Here is a 21232-nt window from a genome sequence, read left to right on the forward strand (position 1 = left end):
TAATATGGCGGCCAGTGCGCTTTCAGATTATTTTGCGAATAAATTTTTATTAAAAGCCGCCAAGATCTAGCATTTTATAGGGCAATGCTTTTTAGCAATGTCTTTTATCGGAGACGGAGATCACAAAAAATTATCCGTTCCCGGAGCTGTACCACAGTTGTTGGACGAATCATTAGCCAAGGCTTATTGGACCGAACTTCCTGACAATCTTCTTCTAGACATTTTTTCTTTCCTTTCTCCTAAAGAAGCCTTAAATGCTGGTCAAGTATGCCGCAACTGGTATCGGCTGTCCAAGGACGAGATGCTTTGGAAATCACTGCTCCAAGAAACTTTATTTCCAGACCGCACCAAGAGGATCAAACTGAAACTTCCTAAGTCGGCGTCCTCTTGGTTAAAGGAATTTCAAAGAATCCACTACAAAACGCCTTTCGTGGAAAGTCAGATACTTGAAGAACACACTGATGAAGTCCTTCATGTAACCTTTTCTCATAATGGTCAGTTGTTAGCTTCAAGTTCCAAAGACTGTAGTGTAATTCTATGGCGCGTTTCCAGTTGTACATGTGTCAGTATCGCGCTAAAGATTAATTTTCAGGAGCGTAATTGGGAATATGTTCAGTTCTGCGAGTTCAATGCAAGCGATACATTACTTCTTGTATCAGGAGTCAACAAGTTACGGCGTTTAAGCTATACAGGTAAGGGTTGTTTTTATTGAAATTCCAAACAATGTATGCTTTCGTTTTTATTATTTTCCTATGATGGCTTGTTGCATAGGAAACAATTTTTTTCCTAACCCCCTCTTCCTTGCTATACTAGAAAGATCATGTGATGAATGCATGTAAACTCTACCCCTTCAGATTCAACCGTAAAAATTTAACATGTTGGTTTTTCGGTCAATGAAGGGACAGTTGTACTATTTTATACCTGTACTCAGATAAGAAGGAAAAAAAGATTTAATTTGTTCTGTACCATTAGATACTAAACCTACATGTACATGTATGAACTTCTCACTGGTTATTTTGATACCCTTTTGATGCCCCAAAAGTAAGCTCTCTAGGAGAATATACAGCTTGATCTTGATCATTAAGTTAATTGTAGGCTAAGTGTCTGTAACCTACATCCTGCGTAGTCAAGGACTTGACTTGAGTCAAGGACTTGATTTTACATCTTCTTTAGTTCTGAGAATTTTATCTTGAATCAAAAAAATGTTCCTAAGTTGATATATTATGCATCATTTTTTCTGCTTGACAATGTAATTACATGTATGTTGTTAGGAAAAATTCCCTTTTATTTCTGTCTTTACTGGGAGTAAGATGGTTGGTAGGTTTAACCCTTTAACTCCTATACACAATTAAAATGCAACTTCTCCCTATGTTATAAATACATTACTGAACAGCAAACACTGGTAATGATCTGCTACCAAATTCTCTCACTGATTTGCAAGGAAATGTGTAGCAGTTAGAGGGGAGAATTAACAATGTGATCCTGAGGGTGAAAGGGTTTACCAAGGTAATCATTTTGTATCAGAGATTGGGAAATTTTCCATCAGCTACAGGTTGTGTACTTGTTGTGTACATATACACTGTTCACAGAATTCAAGAGTACATTTTGATACCCTGGACTTTTTGAGATTCACTCCCATGATCTAATTATCTATTCTCTGTACTGTTTTTTTCACACATTTCTCATTATTATGGCTTTGAGAATTTGATGCTTTATCAAACTCCAGCCAATAATCAATTTTCTCCTCGCTCCTTGTCACCTATCTGCTTAAAAATGTATTGATATTGAAGGAAGAAATTCCTCTTTAGAATCCTCTGATACTACATTTCTTAATTTAAATATAAACCCACATGAGGCTGCCTTATGGTATGTATTCTCTTGCAGTGTTACTGAGAGAGTAAAGTGCCTTGCAAAGAGTCTGCAATCTCAGTTTTTATAGGTAATAATTACCATAATTCTGTTTTATTCTTGTAGGTGAAATTTTCATTTGTGAAGTACAGAACTTTTCTGTGATTGCTTTAGTGCATGGTATAAACAATGAACCGTATGATGTGTTTGGAGCATGGCTTACAGAAAGGTGTTACATCTCAGGGACATTTGAATTTATGGAACCTGAAAATGATGGGTCATCAATCTCCGAGCTTTGGGCAAATTATGTGGATGAATCAACAGAAAATCAAAGGAACCTAGCTCAAATTTTGAATCACAATTCAAGCTCTGTGAGGACTGTTCTAGTGGCTCACCCAAATGCTAATGCTCTACCACACACATATGCTTCTGCAGCAAAGAAGAAAGATGAGGATGTCTGCCTGATATTTACACATGGAACTGTTACCTATGTCCCTCATCAGATAGTTTTTAAGTGGCTGAAATTACCAAAGGGCAGTACAAGAAAATTTGAGCAGGGTAAAGGAATTTCTTCTGAGGGGTATGAGCCTTTTACCAGGAAAGAGCACTACATTGAAACAAATGCACATATAATCGGCATGAGCCTATCACCAGACCATCAGTATCTGTACGTGAATTGTCGCATGTGGGAGCAGCCAGCTGGCAATGTTGTCGACGACGCAGCCCAATTTCCTCCAGAAATTTCCAATGATATTACCTTGCAGGTGTACAGCTTGTCCACATATAAACTTGTTGATGTCCACAGTGGCCATAAAGCATACACTGCAAATAATGGCTGTTTCTTTATTTTTTTGAATGTTGCAGACCAGTTGGTTGCAAGGTAAGTTAAAGAATCTAAAATAAAGATCAATTAAGAATTGCAAGATTAGAACAAACCCAAGTGTCCTTTGAGTTTAAGATCATCTGACACAACATACGTATGCCACTAAGCAACAGAGAATTCATTCTTGTTGGAATAATTAAAGGTAAAATGTAGATGTTGCTGATAAAGGGGTTTCACTGGCATCACAATAAAACATATGCCTTTAATGAGCTTAACCAATAATGTATTACCTTCACCATAATTTGCATGGCTTACTAGCTACTCATGTGATAAACAAAGGATGTCGCACAGTAGGCTGTACTGACAACATACACCTGTAGACTCAAAAACTTAATACAAAGCACCATACTTTTCAACAACATCCTTTCATTTCAAAACTTTAACAGCATAATACCACAACCCTAACCATGATCTGGCATAAGAGAAAGATTATTATGCATAAACATGGTCATAAAGTAATTAGTCTGGTGCAAGGAAAGAACTCAAACTCCTATATGGAGGTCTTCAAATTTTACTTCAATTCTTGAATTTGAATGTGAAAGACAATAAACACTAGGAAGGGGAGGGAGGGGGTGGGAATGGATCAATTTTGGCTGGATCCCTGTCTGACCTCTCAGAATCCATACCTCATGAGAGTCTGTTCTGTGGCCAATCATAGACCCCATCTTGTCACTTGTTGTCTATGCATCTATCTTACAAAGCATTTTAAGTGGGTCATTATAAAATGAATCGACACATTCTGTTAAACTTTACTTTTCACTTACAACAAAAATGTTCTGGTATGTTTGCCTACTATGAATATTTAACAACATTACATTTTAAAATCCTTTCTCACCAAAATTTTCCTTCCTGAAAATGTTAGACCCCATCCTAGCAACTTTATTGAAAATGTAACCCCATGGTAGTCAATCCAGTGGCAAAAATGCAACCCCATCCAGCGGCACATCCTCATTAGCCTATTACTGGGAAGTACACCCCCTCCCCCCTGATATAGAGATCACATAAGTTTTATTACTCTCTATTTTATAGTGGAGCAGAGGACCATTGTGCTCATGTGTGGGACAGACATTTTGGAGCCAAGCTGGCCACTCTAAAGGGACATACTAATGTGGTGAACTGTGTTGCATTTAACCCTGTTAATCAAGAAATGGTGGTCAGTGCAAGTGATGACCACACAATCCGAGTATGGAAGTCACGACATTTGTCTAAGTTGTATGAGGAAGCAGATCTGGAAGAGCAAAGTGGAGAGGTCAGCCCTTTCTATGAAGACATTTTCCGCGAGACAGTTCTGTGAGCAGGATAAATTCACACTGAAAAACATTCAAACCATTACCTAGATCAACAAGCTTTTATTTCTTTTGGCAATGTATAATCACAAGCTGAGGTTTTTTTTAGCCATTGATCTGCACCTAAAGCATAAGCATTAGACATTCTTAAGGCAATAGTAAATAAAAAAAAAGTGCCTGAAGAGTCTTTTAACATTTTCTAGGTCACATGGGATACAAGAGGGGAAAAATTGTTGAGAAAACACTGAAAAAACGAGAAATACTTTATAAAGATACTTTAAAGAACACAATTTTTTCCAGGCAGAGAAATGCTCGCTAAGATTTATGATGGCGCATCAGCTCTCTTCGCAGAATTTGAAATGTTTTTTGTCTTTCTTGTTTTCAAATTTATTACATTTTATTGAAGGAATAAAAGTGCTGATAATGAGAATGCAAGTTATTAATTAAATAAACCTGTAGGATTCAAGTGACATTTATATTTATACGCCTGTTTGCTTTGAAGAATGAAAATAAATAGTTGGTAAACAGTGGGTAAAACATTGCGAGTTTGATGCATCTAGAGGTGTCATTGCAAAAAAAAAACAAACATAAAAAACAAAAAAACCAGGATTTTAAGACTCTTCTTAAAAACAGGATGTTGTTTGAGGCATGTTTGAATCGCGAAAACAGTAACTGGTTTTAAGAGCAATTTTCAATTGGTGATCGAAAGAAACGTGTGTGCTTTATTTTTGTTTTTTGTTTTGTTTTTGGTAAGGGTTTGAGGGTTTCCATCGGTTGCCTGGTACGTGAATGTTCCTTAACCATTCATTTAATCTGATTAAGAAACTCTAGATCAAATGCCGCCCTTGGATGAACGCCCGCGGATGGAAGCAAAATTACCACTAACGGCTGCCTCGAATAAACCCGCACCATTTCAAGAGAATGCAATAATCAACATCATCCTGCAGTCCCTGGAAATTCATATTGCGAAAAAAGCGTTACGTTGGAACTTTAAACAGGTTTCTGTTTCACATAATATTTAAAAGTGATTTGTTGTGATCGTTGTTAGTGGTTTGAGAAATGTGACTTTGAGACAAACAACGCACGCGAATCACTGCCGCTCTTGAATTAACACTGCGTTGGAAACGCTTAATATTTAATAAACGCTGTGGCGTTAAATCTAGCTAATACGCGTATGTAAACTGGAGCTATTGAAAACGAGCTTACCCGGAGCTCTCATTTTTGCTGCTATGTTTTCATGATTTGTGTGTGGCCTCCAACATAAGTAAACAAGGTAGAGACAAATCGGTTTTCACCTATAGGTTACTGTTTTACTCTAGGAGTAAATAGTATATTGAAGCATCAATTTTACCACAAGCATCAAATTTACCACAATTTTTAGTTCAACAGTTTGCTAACGTACTAAGAGATTACAATCTCTTGTAACGAACGCGTTTAACAACAAAATTTTATTAAGAACTTCTGATTGATATCTATAGTTACAAATAACTGAAATAAATCAGATCTTTAGAGAAGACACTTTCAGCGAAGTATCCTAATTTTACGGATCAATTTTCCATGATTTTAATTAAGAATGTCAAGTCCAGTTTAATTCAGGAAACGCGATTAAACGCAAACTTTATCGTTCAAAATACAATTTTAAAAAACAAAGAAATGCGAGTATAATGTAAATTGCACGGAGAAACAAAGATTGCTTTAAATTTTGAGAAAGTTGTAAAAACACGCTTCTGTCTCCTATAATACCGACATGATTAATGCATACTTTAAATAGAGATCCATAGATTATAAAGTTTTGAACAGGAAAATGGTATGCGCAGCTGAGTTGAGATTAGCCTTAAAACCACGTAGCCGAGCGCAAATCAAGTTGCATTGTGTTACGGCAAATGGCGCCAGTCAGTGGGGATATTCCGTAGTTATGATTCACCTTTGTTCCATTTAACAATAAAATAATCTTTTGACATGTGTACATTGAAAACTGGTTCACTGGTAATTAATCATAACACCAGAAATTAATAGATTTAAGAGCGGTTAAACTTCCACGAGCAGAATCTCTAAATAGAATGATGACAGAAAAGTCATCTATATTAGAGAACCGAAAAAACTGTGCTCTACTCGATCAAGGTCGGTAATAAATTGTTTACGTGATGGCTAACAAATATATGATTACACTTAGAAGAGGCGAAATCTCATCATTTCCCATGAAAGGCACTGTTTAAATGTGTTTTTGCTTCATTATGTAAGCGATACCACGATAATTGCACTATGAGTTCTTACGATCGATTCACAGTTTCTAAGGGAACGAACTGCGTCTTAAAATTCATCGCCCGTGCAAAAGCGTAACACTCGACAAGTAAGATGTTTCACAACAGCAGATATGGTTTGACGGTTCACCCAACTCGGGTTGTCTGCTCCCTGTGCTCCCTGCCCGGGAATCGCCGCATACCCCTTCGGCCCTATTGTGTTTACCCGGGGGAACTGTGCCCTGATTCCCATTTGGAGTTTCCCATGAATCCTGTGCTGACTTTGCATTCACCCTCGTACAGCCTCGCGGCGGACTCCTTCAGTGAAATGCGTGTGTCTTCTCGTCGCTTCCAGCCGTCGACCACCGACACAGAACAAGTGCAAATTGCAAGGGAAATCAACAGGGAAGCCAATAATTCCAACAGTGGTAGGCTCAAATTTATTAATTTTAAAAATTAGTTCCTGCCCGTATGTCTAATTTTACGGCATACGCTATCATTAGCAAGTTCAGGCTGAAAGTTACGTCTTTATTAAGAGATTCGTATACTCAGTCAAAAACCATTTTTTGGCAAAGATATGACTCTTTTTTAAGTTACCTTGAATGAGAGAACAAAAAGGAGTTTCTTTTCTAAGATTTGTTAGCTTATTCCCGCATTACTAATTAAAATCTTCAAAAGAAAGTGAAGAAAAAATTAAAAAAAAAAAAACGAGGAAACCAAGGAAACAAAAGGAAAAGATATTATCTTGGGCAATCATGGATTTAATAAGATTTTGAATAAATCAAAAAAATAAAAAGTAAAACCTTTACGGGGAAGTTCTCAAAGAAATTTTAAGTTACAAATAAACACATTAAGCTGCGTAATTAAAAAACATTACACGTGTATTTGTGAAGTACAAAATATTCTTTATACAAAAAATTTGCATTTTCCCTGAGCAATGCTCGAAGTAGCTTTTAAAGCCCTTCTAACTTTTAATTTCAAAGCTAAGAGCGCAGATGACAAAAAGCAAGCGCGGGAAAATTGTGTAAGCCAGCTAAACCGGATAGCGACCATGTTTTTTTTTTATGACCGGCTGAATACCTATCTCTCACACAGATTGAATGGCGCGGCAGACTAAGTGTTATGTGATCTATTGTAAATGACTAAAACTGTTCTGATCGACAGTGTGTCTTGGTTTTATCGTCTAAGTTTATTATATAACTCGCCACCGTAGAGAGATTGTAAAGCTGGTGCAAGGAATGACGATGGGCTAACGCTCGAAACGTCACCTGTGGCAATTCTTTCCTGTGGCTAATTTATTGTCAACTCAGTGGATAAAACCAAATCATCTTGCAATACCCCCGCCCTCCCCTCCCCTCCCCCACCAACATTGCAGCATCGCAGTTTCTTTAGAAATTAAACCCCTTAACTGATTGACAATGTGTCTGTATGTAGGTAGAGAGGGTTTTAACCGACAGCAGCGTTTCAAGAAAAAGCGCCGTAAACGGACCATTTTTACTTGTGATCAATTGAGCCGACTGGAATCGCAGTTTGCTGACCAGCAATACGTTGTAGGCGCAGAAAGACAGCAGTTAGCGGAGGCGCTCAATCTTTCAGAGACACAGGTAGGCATGAGTTACTCTAGTGTTATAAGGAAACATTGAAACAATGTGTATAGTTCGGGCCACACACATACAAGAGGGAAAAAACTTTCGGTCAAACGGGTCTGTTAAAAGCGCACACACGTTTGTACGTGACTAACTCGAGCATAAAAAATTCTCAGACATCAAAGCTCATTAGAATGCGTGAGTTAGTTAATTGTCTGCCTATTATTTTATTGTAAGTTCTGGGGGCTGTTTAATGTACTCACGTAGTCTTACCACATAATCTTGTCGGTGAAAGTGATTGACGTTTCGACAGTCTGACCTGGATGATGAAATCTGTTCAGATTGTCGAAACGTCACACATTGCCGGTGACAACAGGCCTTACTGGACCGACTCGACTCACCCAGACTATCAGACGACTCTATCCACTGAACCTCTCCAACTCGTCTGTATTATACTGTACTCTGGAGTAATATTTCGAACGCCTCTATGGTGTATCTTCGGTCGTGTTCTTTCTTAGGAAGTCTAACGATAATCCTGCCCTAGTTCTGATGAGTTGTTTTGTTGCCAAGCAAATAACTAAGTGTATGTTTATCTCCATGATAAAACAGATCAAAATCTGGTTCCAGAACCGCCGGATCAAATGGAGGAAGGAGAACAAGCGGCATTTCCCGGATTTCCTTGCCGGCTCTTTCACAGTGGCATGCGAAACTCGATCAGATGAAAAAGGATCCTGGATTGACAAAGTTTAGGGATAAGGGGACCCATTTATCTCGGAGTCTCAGAAGCAAAGACTACAGTATAAATGTTAAAACAAACAGTGACTTGTGATGAAGCAGTGATGAAAAAAGGAGCTATAGACACTTTTAAAACTAGTTAACTTCCAGCAGAGGAATGATATAGGAACAGAGCCAGGGTCTACCTTAGCTGCTTAACTTAGATGATTAGAACATTTTAAACGTACCATCGTTGGTTAAATCAGGTGCACTTGCTGTTAGTTAAGACTGGCATTAATTTTATCAACGCGAACATTACATATTTTCATATCTTCATAAGATGTGTACGTTTTGTTAACTTGTTTTCATTCAGCTTGTAATTTAGTATTTTAATGGACCATTTTACAGTCGTGTACTCAGTTGCCAAGCCTTTGATTTGCAGTAAGGCTGAAGGTGACCTTGTTGGGATAGAGACCAGTATCTTGTTAGCATGATAATAATATAATTTACATTTGAATGGCCCACGTGTAGCCGCACCCTCTCCCTCGCTTCCGTTTCCCCTTGCGGGGGAGAGTACGGATACACGTAGGCTATTCAAATGTAGATTACTTTGTTATCATGCTAACAAGATACTGGTCTCTATCACAACAAGGTCACCTTCAGCCTCACGGCTACACTTAGGCTAACATTTAAAAAGCAGCAAGGTTTGTATCATAACAAGGTCATCCTTAGCCTCACTCCTGTTCAATAGCTTGGCAACTAAGCACCAACTGTAAAATGAACTAATCAGTAATTCAGAATTCAGAAATTTTAAACTCATCCCAGCCACCGTCTCTATTGTCGCTCTCCTAGTTACTACTTTCTCTCGATATCTGACCATGAAAAATCACTCCGTTAAATTTTTTTTCTTTCACCAATTGGTCCTTTCTTGTATAAATGACTGAACAGTTTTTAAAGAATAGGTTTTCGTGAGAGCTTTTGTACGGCTGAAGTTTATAGGCACTAAGTTTTAGAAAGGGTTACTTAATAAAATCTGACATGACAAGAATTTTCATGAACGTTTCCGCTGTCATATTTCAAGCGTGAATTCTTAATGATTTCACGAGCTAATGCTGCGATTAACTGTTCCGCATAGAAAATAAAAGAAGTTACTAGAGGTCACTAATGAAGCAGTTTGTTCGGCGTTTCCATAAAATGCAGAAGTTTACAATCCAACTCAGAAACTTAAATACTGTAATCACCCTTCTTCTCTTGAGAAACATAACGGATTTTTCTCAGTTAAATATTGATGTTAACTCGAACATTCCTACTAAAAATAATTGAATCATTTCTACTCAGTGTGATAAGTGATGAAGAGGAAGTTATGCCTTCGTTTTTGTTCTCTGTCAAACAGGACTATATCCACTCTTGTTCGTTTGGAAATTGCCGTAAAAACCTGGGAACGGGAACTGTTTACTTTTTCGTGCCCATGGCGCCACCTGATAAACGAACGAGAGAGTCCTGTGGCCTAGACTGATAATAGCGACACTTCCTGTTTTTATCTCGGAGACTTCACGGGGAAGAGTTTCACTTTCGATTCTCGCTGCGGTCTCCGTGGAGTTATACATTTCATCTTGGCAAAAAAAGGTTTCATAACGACGTGCAGGTTAGTAAGAAGTTGCCATGCCCAAATTTGTTATAATTATATAATAGTTTGTTCTAGAACGCTTACTCCTTTTTCGTCCGATGGAAGAGAAGTGCTGTATAAAGTATAATGAAAGCGTAACCAGCACACCAACAGTGAACTGTCGTTCATTTAAGGCAAAATCTTACGAAAAGTAGTCCGTATTTTCATGAGAAATGATACAACTTCCGTTTTAGTTAGTCGAGAATCATTGCACTTTAAGGGTACCGAATAAACGTCACATTATAATATGCAACATACACTCATTTACCATGAACACCAGAAAGGGCAACTGCGATCAAATCGTTGCTTATCATAACAATTTGACAGATAAATTTTCATCATGAAACTGATATTAAGTCCATGGCCAATTTATTCTGTTGTGTTACTATATCGGAATAAAAATAAGGGTTGGCATGTTGCATCACTAGTCTAGAATTACTGATAATTGTAATCGAGGACTAATAGTTGATTCCTTCTCTCGACAGCTATAATCGATCGACTGAGCCTTGCTGAAACTCTGGAGGGCCTGATTAGGTTCTCAATTAAGGTCAGAAGGGATCTGTATTTTACTTTCAAGACTTATTGATTTACAGCTCATTCTTTAGAAGTTAAATTCTGTTATTGTTCCATCTAACAAGCAACTTGAATAAATGTATGTTAATTTTCCTCAGTAATGCTTGAGCGAAACTTTTGTTTACATGTACAGAAATTTGAATTGATCTGGCTTCTTATCGTATGTGTGGCGGATTGGCGACAAGCAGTTTTCTTTAGATTTGTATCCCCTTTAACGGCTTTCTTCATGATCTGTAAACGAAATTTTGAAGCAAAATTCACTGCATACATTACAGATTTCTGAGAAGTGACGCTGTAGCATTCCATCCAACTAGCATCTTTATACCAAATACAACAACTTCACTGCTAAAAGTGCAATCTTTTTTGGATTACGATTTTTTTCTCAAACCGATCGCCAGAGTACTTAATTACCAGTGTATCACAAACTTCACGAGGAGCTCAACGGGGTCAATCCGAGAGTAAATCGTCGAATAGTTATTTTTCATGACACCGTCTATGTTTAGCCCTATGGATGACTTTGCGGCAGTCTGTGTCCTACAAATTTCAGTATCTAAATAAAAATAATTAAAGATTGAGCATCAGTTTTGGTAACTCAAAATGAAGGGATAACTGAAGAGAAAATTGTATAATTGTTTTTCGTGACAGTTAAATTCTTACTTCTCCTTGAGACAATCTAGATGTACATTGTAGATAGGCCGTTGGGAATTTTTTTTTCCGAATAGCTCTCATGCACTCGCCATTCGCTATCTATTGGTCCTCTTTAAACCGGGAAAATGCTGCTAGCTGTTCTGATTCATGTTTGAAAGACTTAAATTTAGCTTGGCCCCTTGAGATGGTCAGCTTATGAATCATTCATAACAAAGGCATAGTTTATGCTTTCGTTAACGTTAGTTCGTTCTTTTCTTAGAAGATGAAGGGAAAGTTTAATGACTGCAGTAGTATCATTCAATGAAGCCATCAACGGGGAAATCTATCACTATGTTTATTTGTATGTCTGTTTGTTTTTTTTTTTTGCTCGCTCGACTATCCACACAGGTTCCTGTTGCCTCGTATTTAGGACCATAGAGCATGTATTTGTCATACAAAAGTCGTTTGGATATGTTGCGATTGTTCTGATGCACTGCCCAGAAGGATAGAAATCGGAGATGCTTTACTTGGACATGATAAAACATATTATAATAAAGTTTCCATATGAAGCGGGTTCTGATTGTCTAAAACAGCGTGGTTTATCAGAGTGCAGATGCACGGAGTAATCATGTCACGCCATCGACCAATTTGTACATTGGCCTGCCAATTCCCTGACTTCTCTCTCTTTTTTTCTTTTTGACCCAGAAAGCGAGCCTTAAAAACAATATCTTAACTTCAAATGATACATAACAACCTGTGGGTAACAACACAATTTACACGTAGCTAGAAAGTAAAATTTCGGAACAAGCAGTCACCGATGAAAACACCGAGCCCGGTGGCGAATGGAAGTAGCAACAGAAGACACAAAAATAAGTTTGGAAACATGCCAAGCGCCGAAATTGACCAAATTATAACGAGGAAAAGAAGGAAAACACCAAAATGAACACGAAATGGACTATCCAAGTTTTTTTTAAAGCTAATTTTCACGCTGTAATGAAACTCAAACACAGTCAGCTAACTCTCGTATAGTGTAGGAATGGAAACGATGAAAGATGTATCAAAACTGAAGTCTCAAAAAGTTAAACAAATCAGAGCGTCGGAGTGACTGCGATCACGCTGTGGTCCAACGTGCAAGTTCCTTTGACTTCGACTTTGTCCCGTTTTCCCCTACACCTATTTCCTACTTAAGCCGCTTCCTCTTTGCTTTCAACAGAACAGAGCACAATGGAGTCTTCTCTATGTGTTAATTATTTTCATTCTCGTTCATAGAGAAACACGGTTTGGTTCTGCCATGGAAACTGTAGATCGGTTACTGGAATCCTTGAGAATTTCCCAAGAAAATGGCCATAAAGAAGAGGAAGAGAAATCCTGCATTGATTTAGGTAACATTTACCTTGATTTAAAACAACATGAGAAAGCTGTAGAGTTTTATGAAAAAGCCGTTTCGATCTGCAACGAAGCGGGACACAAAGATGGAGAAAGACTTGTTTGCAGTAAGATTGGAATTGCCTACGCTGCTCTTGAAAAGCATGAGAAATCTCGTGAGTACTTAGAAAAAGCCCTTACAATCTGTAAGGAATCTGGACATGAGAAAGAAGAAGGCGAGCTTCATAGTAATCTTGGTGACGTGCACTATGCCCTCGGTTTGCATGAAAAATCAATTGAGCACCTTGAAAATGCTCTTGCGATAAGTAAAAAAACTGGTAGCACTAAATTGGAAGCCAAATTGTACAAAAAGCTGGGTAACACGCATTTCGCTAGTAGCCAGTATGAACAGTCCATCTCTCATTTCCAGAAAAGTCTGGAAATTCGACAAGCACTCAAAGACAGAGGTGGAGAGGGGCGCCTTTACAATCTACTGGGTTACGTTCATCGTGCCCTTAGCCAGTATGAGAAATCTATCGAATACTTTGAGAAAGCTCTCATGATCAATGAGGAGGTCGGGGATAAGAGAAGAAATGGGAACACTCACATCAACCTTGGAGATGTCTATCATGCTCTTGGCCAATATAAAAAGTCAGTCGAGTATTTACGAAAAGGTCTTCAATTGAGCAAGGAGGCCCAAAGCAAACAAGGAGAAGGAAAGGCTTACAGCAGTCTCGGAAAAGTGTATTACGTCCTTGGTGAATACGATAAAGTGATGGAGTGCTCAACAAAAAGCCTTGAGATTAGTTTAAAAGTGGGAAACAGAAATGTAGAATGTGCATCCCTCAGTAATATGGCTGGAGTGTATCATGCTCGAGCCCAATACGATAAATGTCTCGAATGCAATGAGAAAGCCTTAGAGATCTATCAATCTTGCGGAGATAAACACGGGCAAGGAACGATTAACACTAATCTTGGCACTCTGTATTTCGCTTTAAGCCAGTATGAGCTATCCGTTACATTCTTCGAAAAGGCAATTAAGATCAGCAAAGACATAAGAGACAGACAAGGAGAAGCTCTTGCCTACCTTAACCTCGGCAGAGTACAGGAGGCTGTTGCCAATTATCCAGAATCTCTTAAATCATTACAAAGATCTCTCGAAATCAGTCAAGATATCGGGGACCAACAAGTCGAGGGGGCGGCTTACAGCAGCATGGGTAGTGTATACAATTCTCTGGGTCAGTTACTCGATTCGATTCAATGTCAAGAGAAAGCCATTAAAATTTATGAAGCGATTGGGGAAAAGCAGGGACTGGGAGAGTCGTATAACAAGCTTGGTAGCGTGTACAGTGACCTTGGTCAGTTCCAAAAGGCACTGGAATGCTGCGAGAAAGGTCTTGAGATAAGAAAAGCTATCGGTAACAAACAAGGAGAGGCTGCATCGTACAACAATTTTGGCAGTGTCTACTATGAACTTCGACAACTGGAGAAGGCAATCGAGAGCCATGAGAGAGCATTGCTAATTAGAAGAGAGATTGGAGACAAACGAGGAGAAGGTGTATCTTGCAACAACCTTGGCACTGTATACGACGATTTAGGCCAATATGAGAAGGCGATTATTCATTTCAATGAAAGTCAAAAGATAAGTTCAGAAATTGGAGATAGGCCAACGGAAAGAAATTCTTACAACAATATGGGCAAGTTGTATTTAGAAAAGGGCAAATATGACGAGTCAATGGATTGTCTGAAGAAAGCACTTGACATTAGCATCGCCATTGGAGATAAACGTGGAGAAGCCGCGTCCTACAGTAATCTGAGCTCTCTGTGTCATGCTCTTCGGAAACACGGAAAGGCGGCCGAGTATCAGGAAAAAGCATTGGCAATAAGAGAGGCTATTAGTGATAAACGTGGAGAGGCTAATTCCTGCATCAATCTCGGCAATATTTATGCCGCTCTTGGCAAATATGAAAAAAGCATCAAGTATTTTCTGAAAGCCATAGAAGCCAGCGAAGCAACAAATCAAAAACAGCATCAAGGAATATTGTACAGCAATCTTGGTCGTGCATATGACGCACTTGGGCAAAAAGAACAGTCCAAAGAATGTCTCTTGAAAGCCATTGAAATCAGTGAGGAGATTGGAGACAAAGAAACAGAAGGCATGTCCTACAACATCCTGGGAACCAAGTGCTATGCCCTGCACCAGTACGGCGAAGCCCTCAGCTATTTTGAGCAGAGTATCAGGATAATGAAAGCTCTCAATGACAAAGAAGGGGAAAAAACAACATATCACAACTTGGCCACTGTGCACGAGGCTCTTGGCCAGATTCCAGACGCCATTCAGTATCACGAAAAGGAACTCGACATTATCAAAACACATTATGGCAAGAAGTTGGAAGAAGCGTCATGTAGCAAACTCAGCAGTCTTTATAAGGCCCTTGGTCAGTATGATATCTCAATCAGCTACGGGGAGAAAGCCCTGGAAATCAGTAAAGTTCTCGGCGACAAACTAGGAATTGGGAAAGCGTACGAGCTACTTGGAACTGCCTATCATTCTAGCCGTCAATACGAAAAGTCCATTGAGTACAGGAAAATGGCAATTGAGGTTAGTAGAACTATAGGTGCCAGAAAGGCAGAGGCAAGATCTCATAGTCAACTTGGGAGTATTTATTACGACCTTGGATTCTTCAAAAAAGCTATTGAAAGTCACAAAGAGAGTCTTGAAATCCGAAAGGAAATAGGCGACAGACATGGAGAAGCAACCTCACAGAACAACTTAGGTACTGCATACTGTGCACTTGATCAGCTTCAAGAAGCCATTGAATCTTGCCAATTAAGTCTTCAAATCAGTGAAGAAATCGGGGACAAAGTTGGAGAAATAACAGCTTGCAACAACCTTGGTTATGTGTACAATTGTCTTTTCCATCATGACAAAATGATTGAATATCAGGAAAGGGCTCTTGCAGTCAGCAAATCCATAAAGGACAAACAAGGCGAGGGAACGTCCTACAGCAGCCTTGCCAATGTGTACCATGCAATCGGTGAGCTTGAGAAGTCAGTCCAGTACGAAATGAAAGCATTGGCCATCAACGATGAGATTGGTGATAAACTACGCACAAGCATTTCCTACAAAAACCTTGGCAGAATCTATTACATTTTTGGAAAGGACGAGGAGTCAGTCGAGTGTTTCAAAAAAGGGCTCGACATCAAGAGAGAATTAAACGACAGAGAAGGACAACGATGTTGTCATAGCAGCCTTAGCCTCTTGTTCAGTAACCTCGGCGAGTATGAAAAGGCGATTGAACATCAGCAAGAAGCTCTTAAGATCTGCGTGGCAACTGGTAATAGAGAAGGTGAAATACTATCTAATGAATCCCTCAGCACTATATATTACTTGTTTAGCCAGTTCGACCAATCAGTCTTATACCTGGAGAAAGTGCTAGAGTTAAGCAAAGCGGCTGGAGATCGAGAGAAAGAAGGAACAGCGCACAGCAATTTAGGAACCATTTATCATGCTCAGAAGAAATTTGAGAAAGCGGCTGAGTATCAAGAAATGTCCCTTGCCATCTTCGAGGAAATTGGCGATAAACACGGTGTAGCCTTATCGTGTGACAATCTTGGAAGCATTTACTTTGATCTTGGTCAACATCAGAAGTCCATACTGTATCACCAAAGAGCTTTAGGGCTCTGTAAAGACATCAGCGCCAGTAAAGGACAAGTGCGATGCTACAAAAACCTTGGTACAGCATACAGTCTTAAGGGTGAAGGAGAAAAGGCCATTGGTTATTACACGAAAGGTCTAGAGTTAAGCAATAAAATGGGGGACAAGAGAGAACAAAGGACACTCTACCAGAAGCTGTACACCTTGCTTGATGCACTGGGTAGGAAGGATGAAGCTGATAAGTATAAAGAGAAAGCAGAACAAATCAAGGAGGAGCTTGGAGAAAGACCAGAAGGAAGTGAATCTGAAGAAATTATCTCACAGTGTGTGTATTATGTTTTCGACCTTTATGAAAAGTCCATCGAGAATCAAGAGAAGTGCGGAATGAATATTGCCCACAGATACGAGGAACATAGTCCTGGTGTTGAAACGAAGGCGTCAATCAGGCAACACGAGAGAGAAATGGAGATTGGGAGAGCAACCGGCGACAAGCCGGGAGAGGAAAGTGCGTATGATTCCCTCGCAGGCACTTACCTGAATCTTGGACAATACGTGAAGTCCATTACGTATTTTGAAAAAGCATTGAAGTTAAGCAAAGCAAGTGGGAGAAGAAGGGCCGAGGCACGGTTATATAATGGTCTTGGAATTGTGTACCAAACTCTTTGTCAGCATGAGAAGGCAAAAACTTATTACGAGGAAGCGTTGAAAATCCAGCACGATATTCAAGACAAGAGTGGAGAGGAATCATCGTACACAAACCTAGCAGGTATATACCGTGACCTTGGTCAGTACGACGAAGCCACTGAATATCAAGAAAAGTCGCTCAGTATCTGTGTCCAAAGCCACGACAGAGAAGGGGAGGCCTTATCATATAACAACCTTGGTAGCATAGCAAATGCCCGTGGTCAACATGACGTCTCCTTAGATTACCACATGAAAGCTCTTAAAATCAGAAAAGAGATTAACCATAAAGAAGGAGAGGGAATCACCTATGTTAACCTTGGAAACGTTTACTTCGCACTCGGACAGTATGAAGAATCTATCAAATACCTAGAGATGGGACTTCAAATCATCAAAGAAACTGGGCTTAAGTACAAAGAACACTTAATCCTTTACAGTCTAGGTGTGAGTCATTTTCACCACGATAGCTTCACGAAAGCATCGGACTACTTCTCTGAAAGCATAAAAGGCCACGAGAGCATCAGAGAATTTCTCAAAGATGAATACAAGCTCTCATTGGACGAGCAGCGAATTTCGTTTTATAAGGGACTTCCCTTGTTATTACTCAACCTTGGAAAAAAGGGTGATGCCCTTTGTGCAGCAGAAAAAGGACGAGCTCGTGCACTTGTTGATCTGATGTCAGTCAATTTTGGCATACAAGAGGTCGAGAACACGAGTGAATTTACTTTGAGTTCGATTTCAAGGCTCGTAGAGAGCCAGCAAGTTAATTTCCTCTTCATGAGTGTCATAACCAGACACATCTATCTCTGGGTCATAGACAAGGACGGGAAGATAAGCGTCAATGCCAGTATGAAAAAACCAGAGCTTGATACCCCCTCTTTAGATAATTTGGTACCAATTCCTTTGAAAGGAGGGGTGGTTGATACCCCCACTTTGAAAGATTTGGTGTTAAAGACATTAAAATTCTTACCTGCAGACGACGAAGAAGAATACGAAGATCGGTCTTTTGCCGCATTCTATGAAGAGGAATCATCGACGACAGAGGAGGAACAAAGCGATGAAGGCGACCTTCGTGGTGAAGGGGAAGAAGAAAGAGAATTTAACTTAATGAAACTGTACGAACTGTTAATTGAGCCTATCCTCAAATTTATCAATGGTCCAGAGATTGTCATCATCCCTGAGGGAAATATGTTTTTGATCCCTTTTGCAGCCTTGAAAGATTCCGATGGAAAGTGCTTGTCAGAAACTAAGCGCATTCGGCTTATTCCTTCTCTGACATCCCTTCTGGTCATTCAAGACTCACCTAAAGAATACCATGCCCAAACTGGAACGTTGATCGTGGCTGATCCAGTTGTTCAAGGCGTAGAGTTTGAAGGAAAGGTTGGAAATTTAAAACCTCTTCCGAATGCCAGAACAGAAGCTGATATGATATCCCGTTACGTGACGGCACCAATATTAAAGCTTATTGGAGAGCAAGCTACTAAAGAGGAGGTCTTAAAAAGGATCCAGGATGTAAGTTTGGTGCACATCGCCGCTCATGGAGACGCAGAAAGAGGAGAAATTGCTCTGACGCCAAATAAGCGCACAGATGGGATTGCCAGAATGGAAGACTACTTGCTAACGATGGAGGATATAGCAAAAGTGGGAATAAGGGCCAAACTAGTGGTATTGAGTTGCTGCAATACTGGACGTGGCAAGGTCCTGACAGCAGAGGGAGTTGTCGGGATATCACGAGCCTTTCTTGGATCCGGTGCCAGATCGGTTCTGATGACCCTGTGGCCTGTGGACGACGCCGCCACTAAGGCATTTATGAATGTGTTCTATAGAAGTTTGATGAGGGACAATAAAAGTGCAAGCGAGGCACTTCATTTGTCTGCAGAGAAGTTGAGAAAATCAAGCCTCTACAACCACTTTAGACATTGGGCTGCATTTGCACTCCTTGGTGATGATGTCAAGTTTGACTGACGGAGGGAACTCTTGTAAGTAATTACTGAATAACCAATAAAGTGAGCTAATGTGGCAGAGACTGAATCAAACTAAATCAGATTAAATCAATTTGAGTAGTCTAATATTCATAGAAATCTTATGAAAATATACGACACATGCTCTAACCTTTTATTCACCACTGAATATAATGACGATCTTGTATTTATTCCACTTTTTACACAGATGCTTCCTCTCTGGACACAGAGGAGCCGTCTGACAGACCAATGAAACTTGAGAAGAACTGATTCAAATCTTAGGACATTTCGAATTCTTGACTTTCTTAAAAAAAAAGGATAGTTTCTTGGATCAGGAGACAATAGTTAGTCATAATTCAAGTAGTAAATAAGCAAATTAACCCTTGACCCCTAAGAATAAGACGCATCTTATTTCTCCTTACAATATCACCCCTAAATCACATTATAGTTCATGAGAATAAAGGAAATGATCATCAACTAAAGCTCTTGCTTGTTAGAAAAATTCTCCTTGTCGGCACCTTAGGAAATATATGAAGAACAGTATGGAGAATATGGCTACTGATGTTAGGGTGTATAAGTTGACTTATCTTATCTTACATGATACTTGAAGCGTTAAAAATAAAAAGTATTTCAGTAAAAATCAACATTTGAATACAGGAACTCAGTCTGCACGTAAAATTGAGATTATATATGTAGCTACTGGTGTAACCAAAAGGAGGCTGCTTTATTTGGAGAAAATTTAAAACGTTAACATAAGCCGGAAACTTTTAAGATGTTATTCCTTTGACGACTAATTTAACACCTGTCTCGTGTTTTGAGAAGGACAATCTCAAAGATGTTATTATGAAATGGAACTACTGCTACAGTTCATTCTCAAATAAATACAAACTCGTTGAGCTACTTCTAAGCTTGAGTAAAGTATTTGGTCTAATCTATTAAAATTTTATCAAAATACGTGTTTAGTCAAGAAATATAAAGCAATGGTCAGCCTTCTGCAGATGCAAGTATAACAAAGAAACAAAAATTTTGCGCATTTTCCTCGGTAAGTTGTATCGTAAACACAAAGTTGCGCTGAAGTATTCTTTTCGACCTGTGCGAGGAGAAAAAATTCAATAAAGCGAGATTTGTTTTGATTACCCGCTATAACTGATTAAAATTTTGGAAAATCCAATGTAGAGGTTGTTTTGTTGAACTATCAGTATTGTTTCGGTTCATCAGCTTGTACCTGTTGCGAGAAGCCGTTACCAATCGATTTCAGATCACAACTTAGATAGCGTTCAACCTGTTACCTGTTAAAGTGTTTTATATGGTTGTTGCACATCGGTGGTGTTATGTAAGCAATTAACCTTGTTGAAATGTATTGGATAATTCATTCAAAGTTAGACTTTGATAACGTAACCTAATTCTTTTGAGTTGTCGTTTAGGCTTAAATGTAACTCAGTGTAAGTTGATGATTAAAATCTAGAGAGAGCTCTCGTTAAACTTGAGACTGTATTCTTTGTGACGTTCAAGGATACTACACTCTACGTTAAAAAAGTCCTGATCTGTTTGCTCTGAGGTGTCCCTTGACTATTTTGCTGTCACAGATCCCGAAACCTCTAAGAGCTGACAAATCTGTCGCAGCAGCGTGGTTTTCTCCGCAGTTAGTTGTTATTTGGAACAAGCTTCTACGGCCTTACGGTCACTCCTTGTGCGAATGCTTTTCAACTTTAAGTTATTTATAAAATTCGTCGTAAGAGTATAACATCCGCCGTCGTTGGTGGGTGTTGTGAGAAATCTTTTAAACACTTAAGTGACGACATAAGTCACTTGAAGAGAGTGAAAAAACAGTTTATTCCTGCTGTGTAAAATATTACACGATACTGTTTATGTGAAAACACGAATTCATGGTCTGATTAATTATTTATCCATATTGGCGTTGTTTATAATGAGACCCCGCATGCTTTTCTAAGAGAGACAAAATATTTATTTTCGAAAGTCGCCTTTAGAGAGGTCGCACATGCAAACAGAAGGAGCCCGATGTAATACATGCTACGCTAGTCTTTGTCATTAGCATGACTTTTTCTCGTAGCCCTTTAACTCCCAAGATCTGATTGTTAATTCTCCCTTCTAGCTGCTACAAATATTCTCGTAAATTAGTTATG

The 21232-nt window shown here is 39.1% G+C and overlaps 3 protein-coding genes across 3 annotated transcripts; all 3 read left to right on the forward strand.

Moving 5' to 3' along the window:
• LOC131795590 (F-box/WD repeat-containing protein 5) lies at window positions 1-4447 on the forward strand. Its single transcript, XM_059113175.2, has 3 exons — window positions 1-692; window positions 1975-2728; window positions 3761-4447. Exons 1-3 carry the CDS (start codon window positions 98-100, stop codon window positions 4023-4025), a joined length of 1614 nt encoding a protein of 537 aa, XP_058969158.2. The 5' UTR covers window positions 1-97; the 3' UTR covers window positions 4026-4447.
• Window positions 4448-6359: 1912 nt separating this feature from the next.
• LOC131795600 (homeobox protein EMX2) lies at window positions 6360-8896 on the forward strand. The gene is made up of 3 exons (XM_059113185.2): window positions 6360-6685; window positions 7692-7861; window positions 8453-8896. Exons 1-3 carry the CDS (start codon window positions 6373-6375, stop codon window positions 8591-8593), a joined length of 624 nt encoding a protein of 207 aa, XP_058969168.2. The 5' UTR covers window positions 6360-6372; the 3' UTR covers window positions 8594-8896.
• Window positions 8897-10101: 1205 nt separating this feature from the next.
• On the forward strand, window positions 10102-20570 carry LOC131795574 (tetratricopeptide repeat protein 28). The gene is made up of 4 exons (XM_059113157.2): window positions 10102-10202; window positions 10709-10770; window positions 12693-19106; window positions 19297-20570. Exon 3 carries the CDS (start codon window positions 12715-12717, stop codon window positions 19090-19092), a length of 6378 nt encoding a protein of 2125 aa, XP_058969140.2. The 5' UTR covers window positions 10102-10202; window positions 10709-10770; window positions 12693-12714; the 3' UTR covers window positions 19093-19106; window positions 19297-20570.
• Window positions 20571-21232: the final 662 nt, after the last annotated feature.

Source organism: Pocillopora verrucosa, chromosome 4 (genome assembly GCF_036669915.1).
Source record: "Pocillopora verrucosa isolate sample1 chromosome 4, ASM3666991v2, whole genome shotgun sequence".
Classification (NCBI taxonomy): Eukaryota; Metazoa; Cnidaria; class Anthozoa; order Scleractinia; family Pocilloporidae; genus Pocillopora; species Pocillopora verrucosa.

Excerpts from the sequence above, each read along its gene's own strand:
- LOC131795574 (XM_059113157.2), top strand. The coding sequence starts at position 12,715 with ATGGAAACTGTAGATCGGTTACTGGAATCCTTGAGAATTTCCCAAGAA.
- LOC131795590 (XM_059113175.2), top strand. The coding sequence starts at position 98 with ATGTCTTTTATCGGAGACGGAGATCACAAAAAATTATCCGTTCCCGGA. Across the intron at positions 693-1,974 it reads ACGGCGTTTAAGCTATACAG|GTGAAATTTTCATTTGTGAA; the intron begins GTAAGGGTTGTT and ends TTATTCTTGTAG. Across the intron at positions 2,729-3,760 it reads GCAGACCAGTTGGTTGCAAG|TGGAGCAGAGGACCATTGTG; the intron begins GTAAGTTAAAGA and ends TCTATTTTATAG.
- LOC131795600 (XM_059113185.2), top strand. The coding sequence starts at position 6,373 with ATGTTTCACAACAGCAGATATGGTTTGACGGTTCACCCAACTCGGGTT. Across the intron at positions 6,686-7,691 it reads AGCCAATAATTCCAACAGTG|GTAGAGAGGGTTTTAACCGA; the intron begins GTAGGCTCAAAT and ends GTCTGTATGTAG. Across the intron at positions 7,862-8,452 it reads TCAATCTTTCAGAGACACAG|ATCAAAATCTGGTTCCAGAA; the intron begins GTAGGCATGAGT and ends ATGATAAAACAG.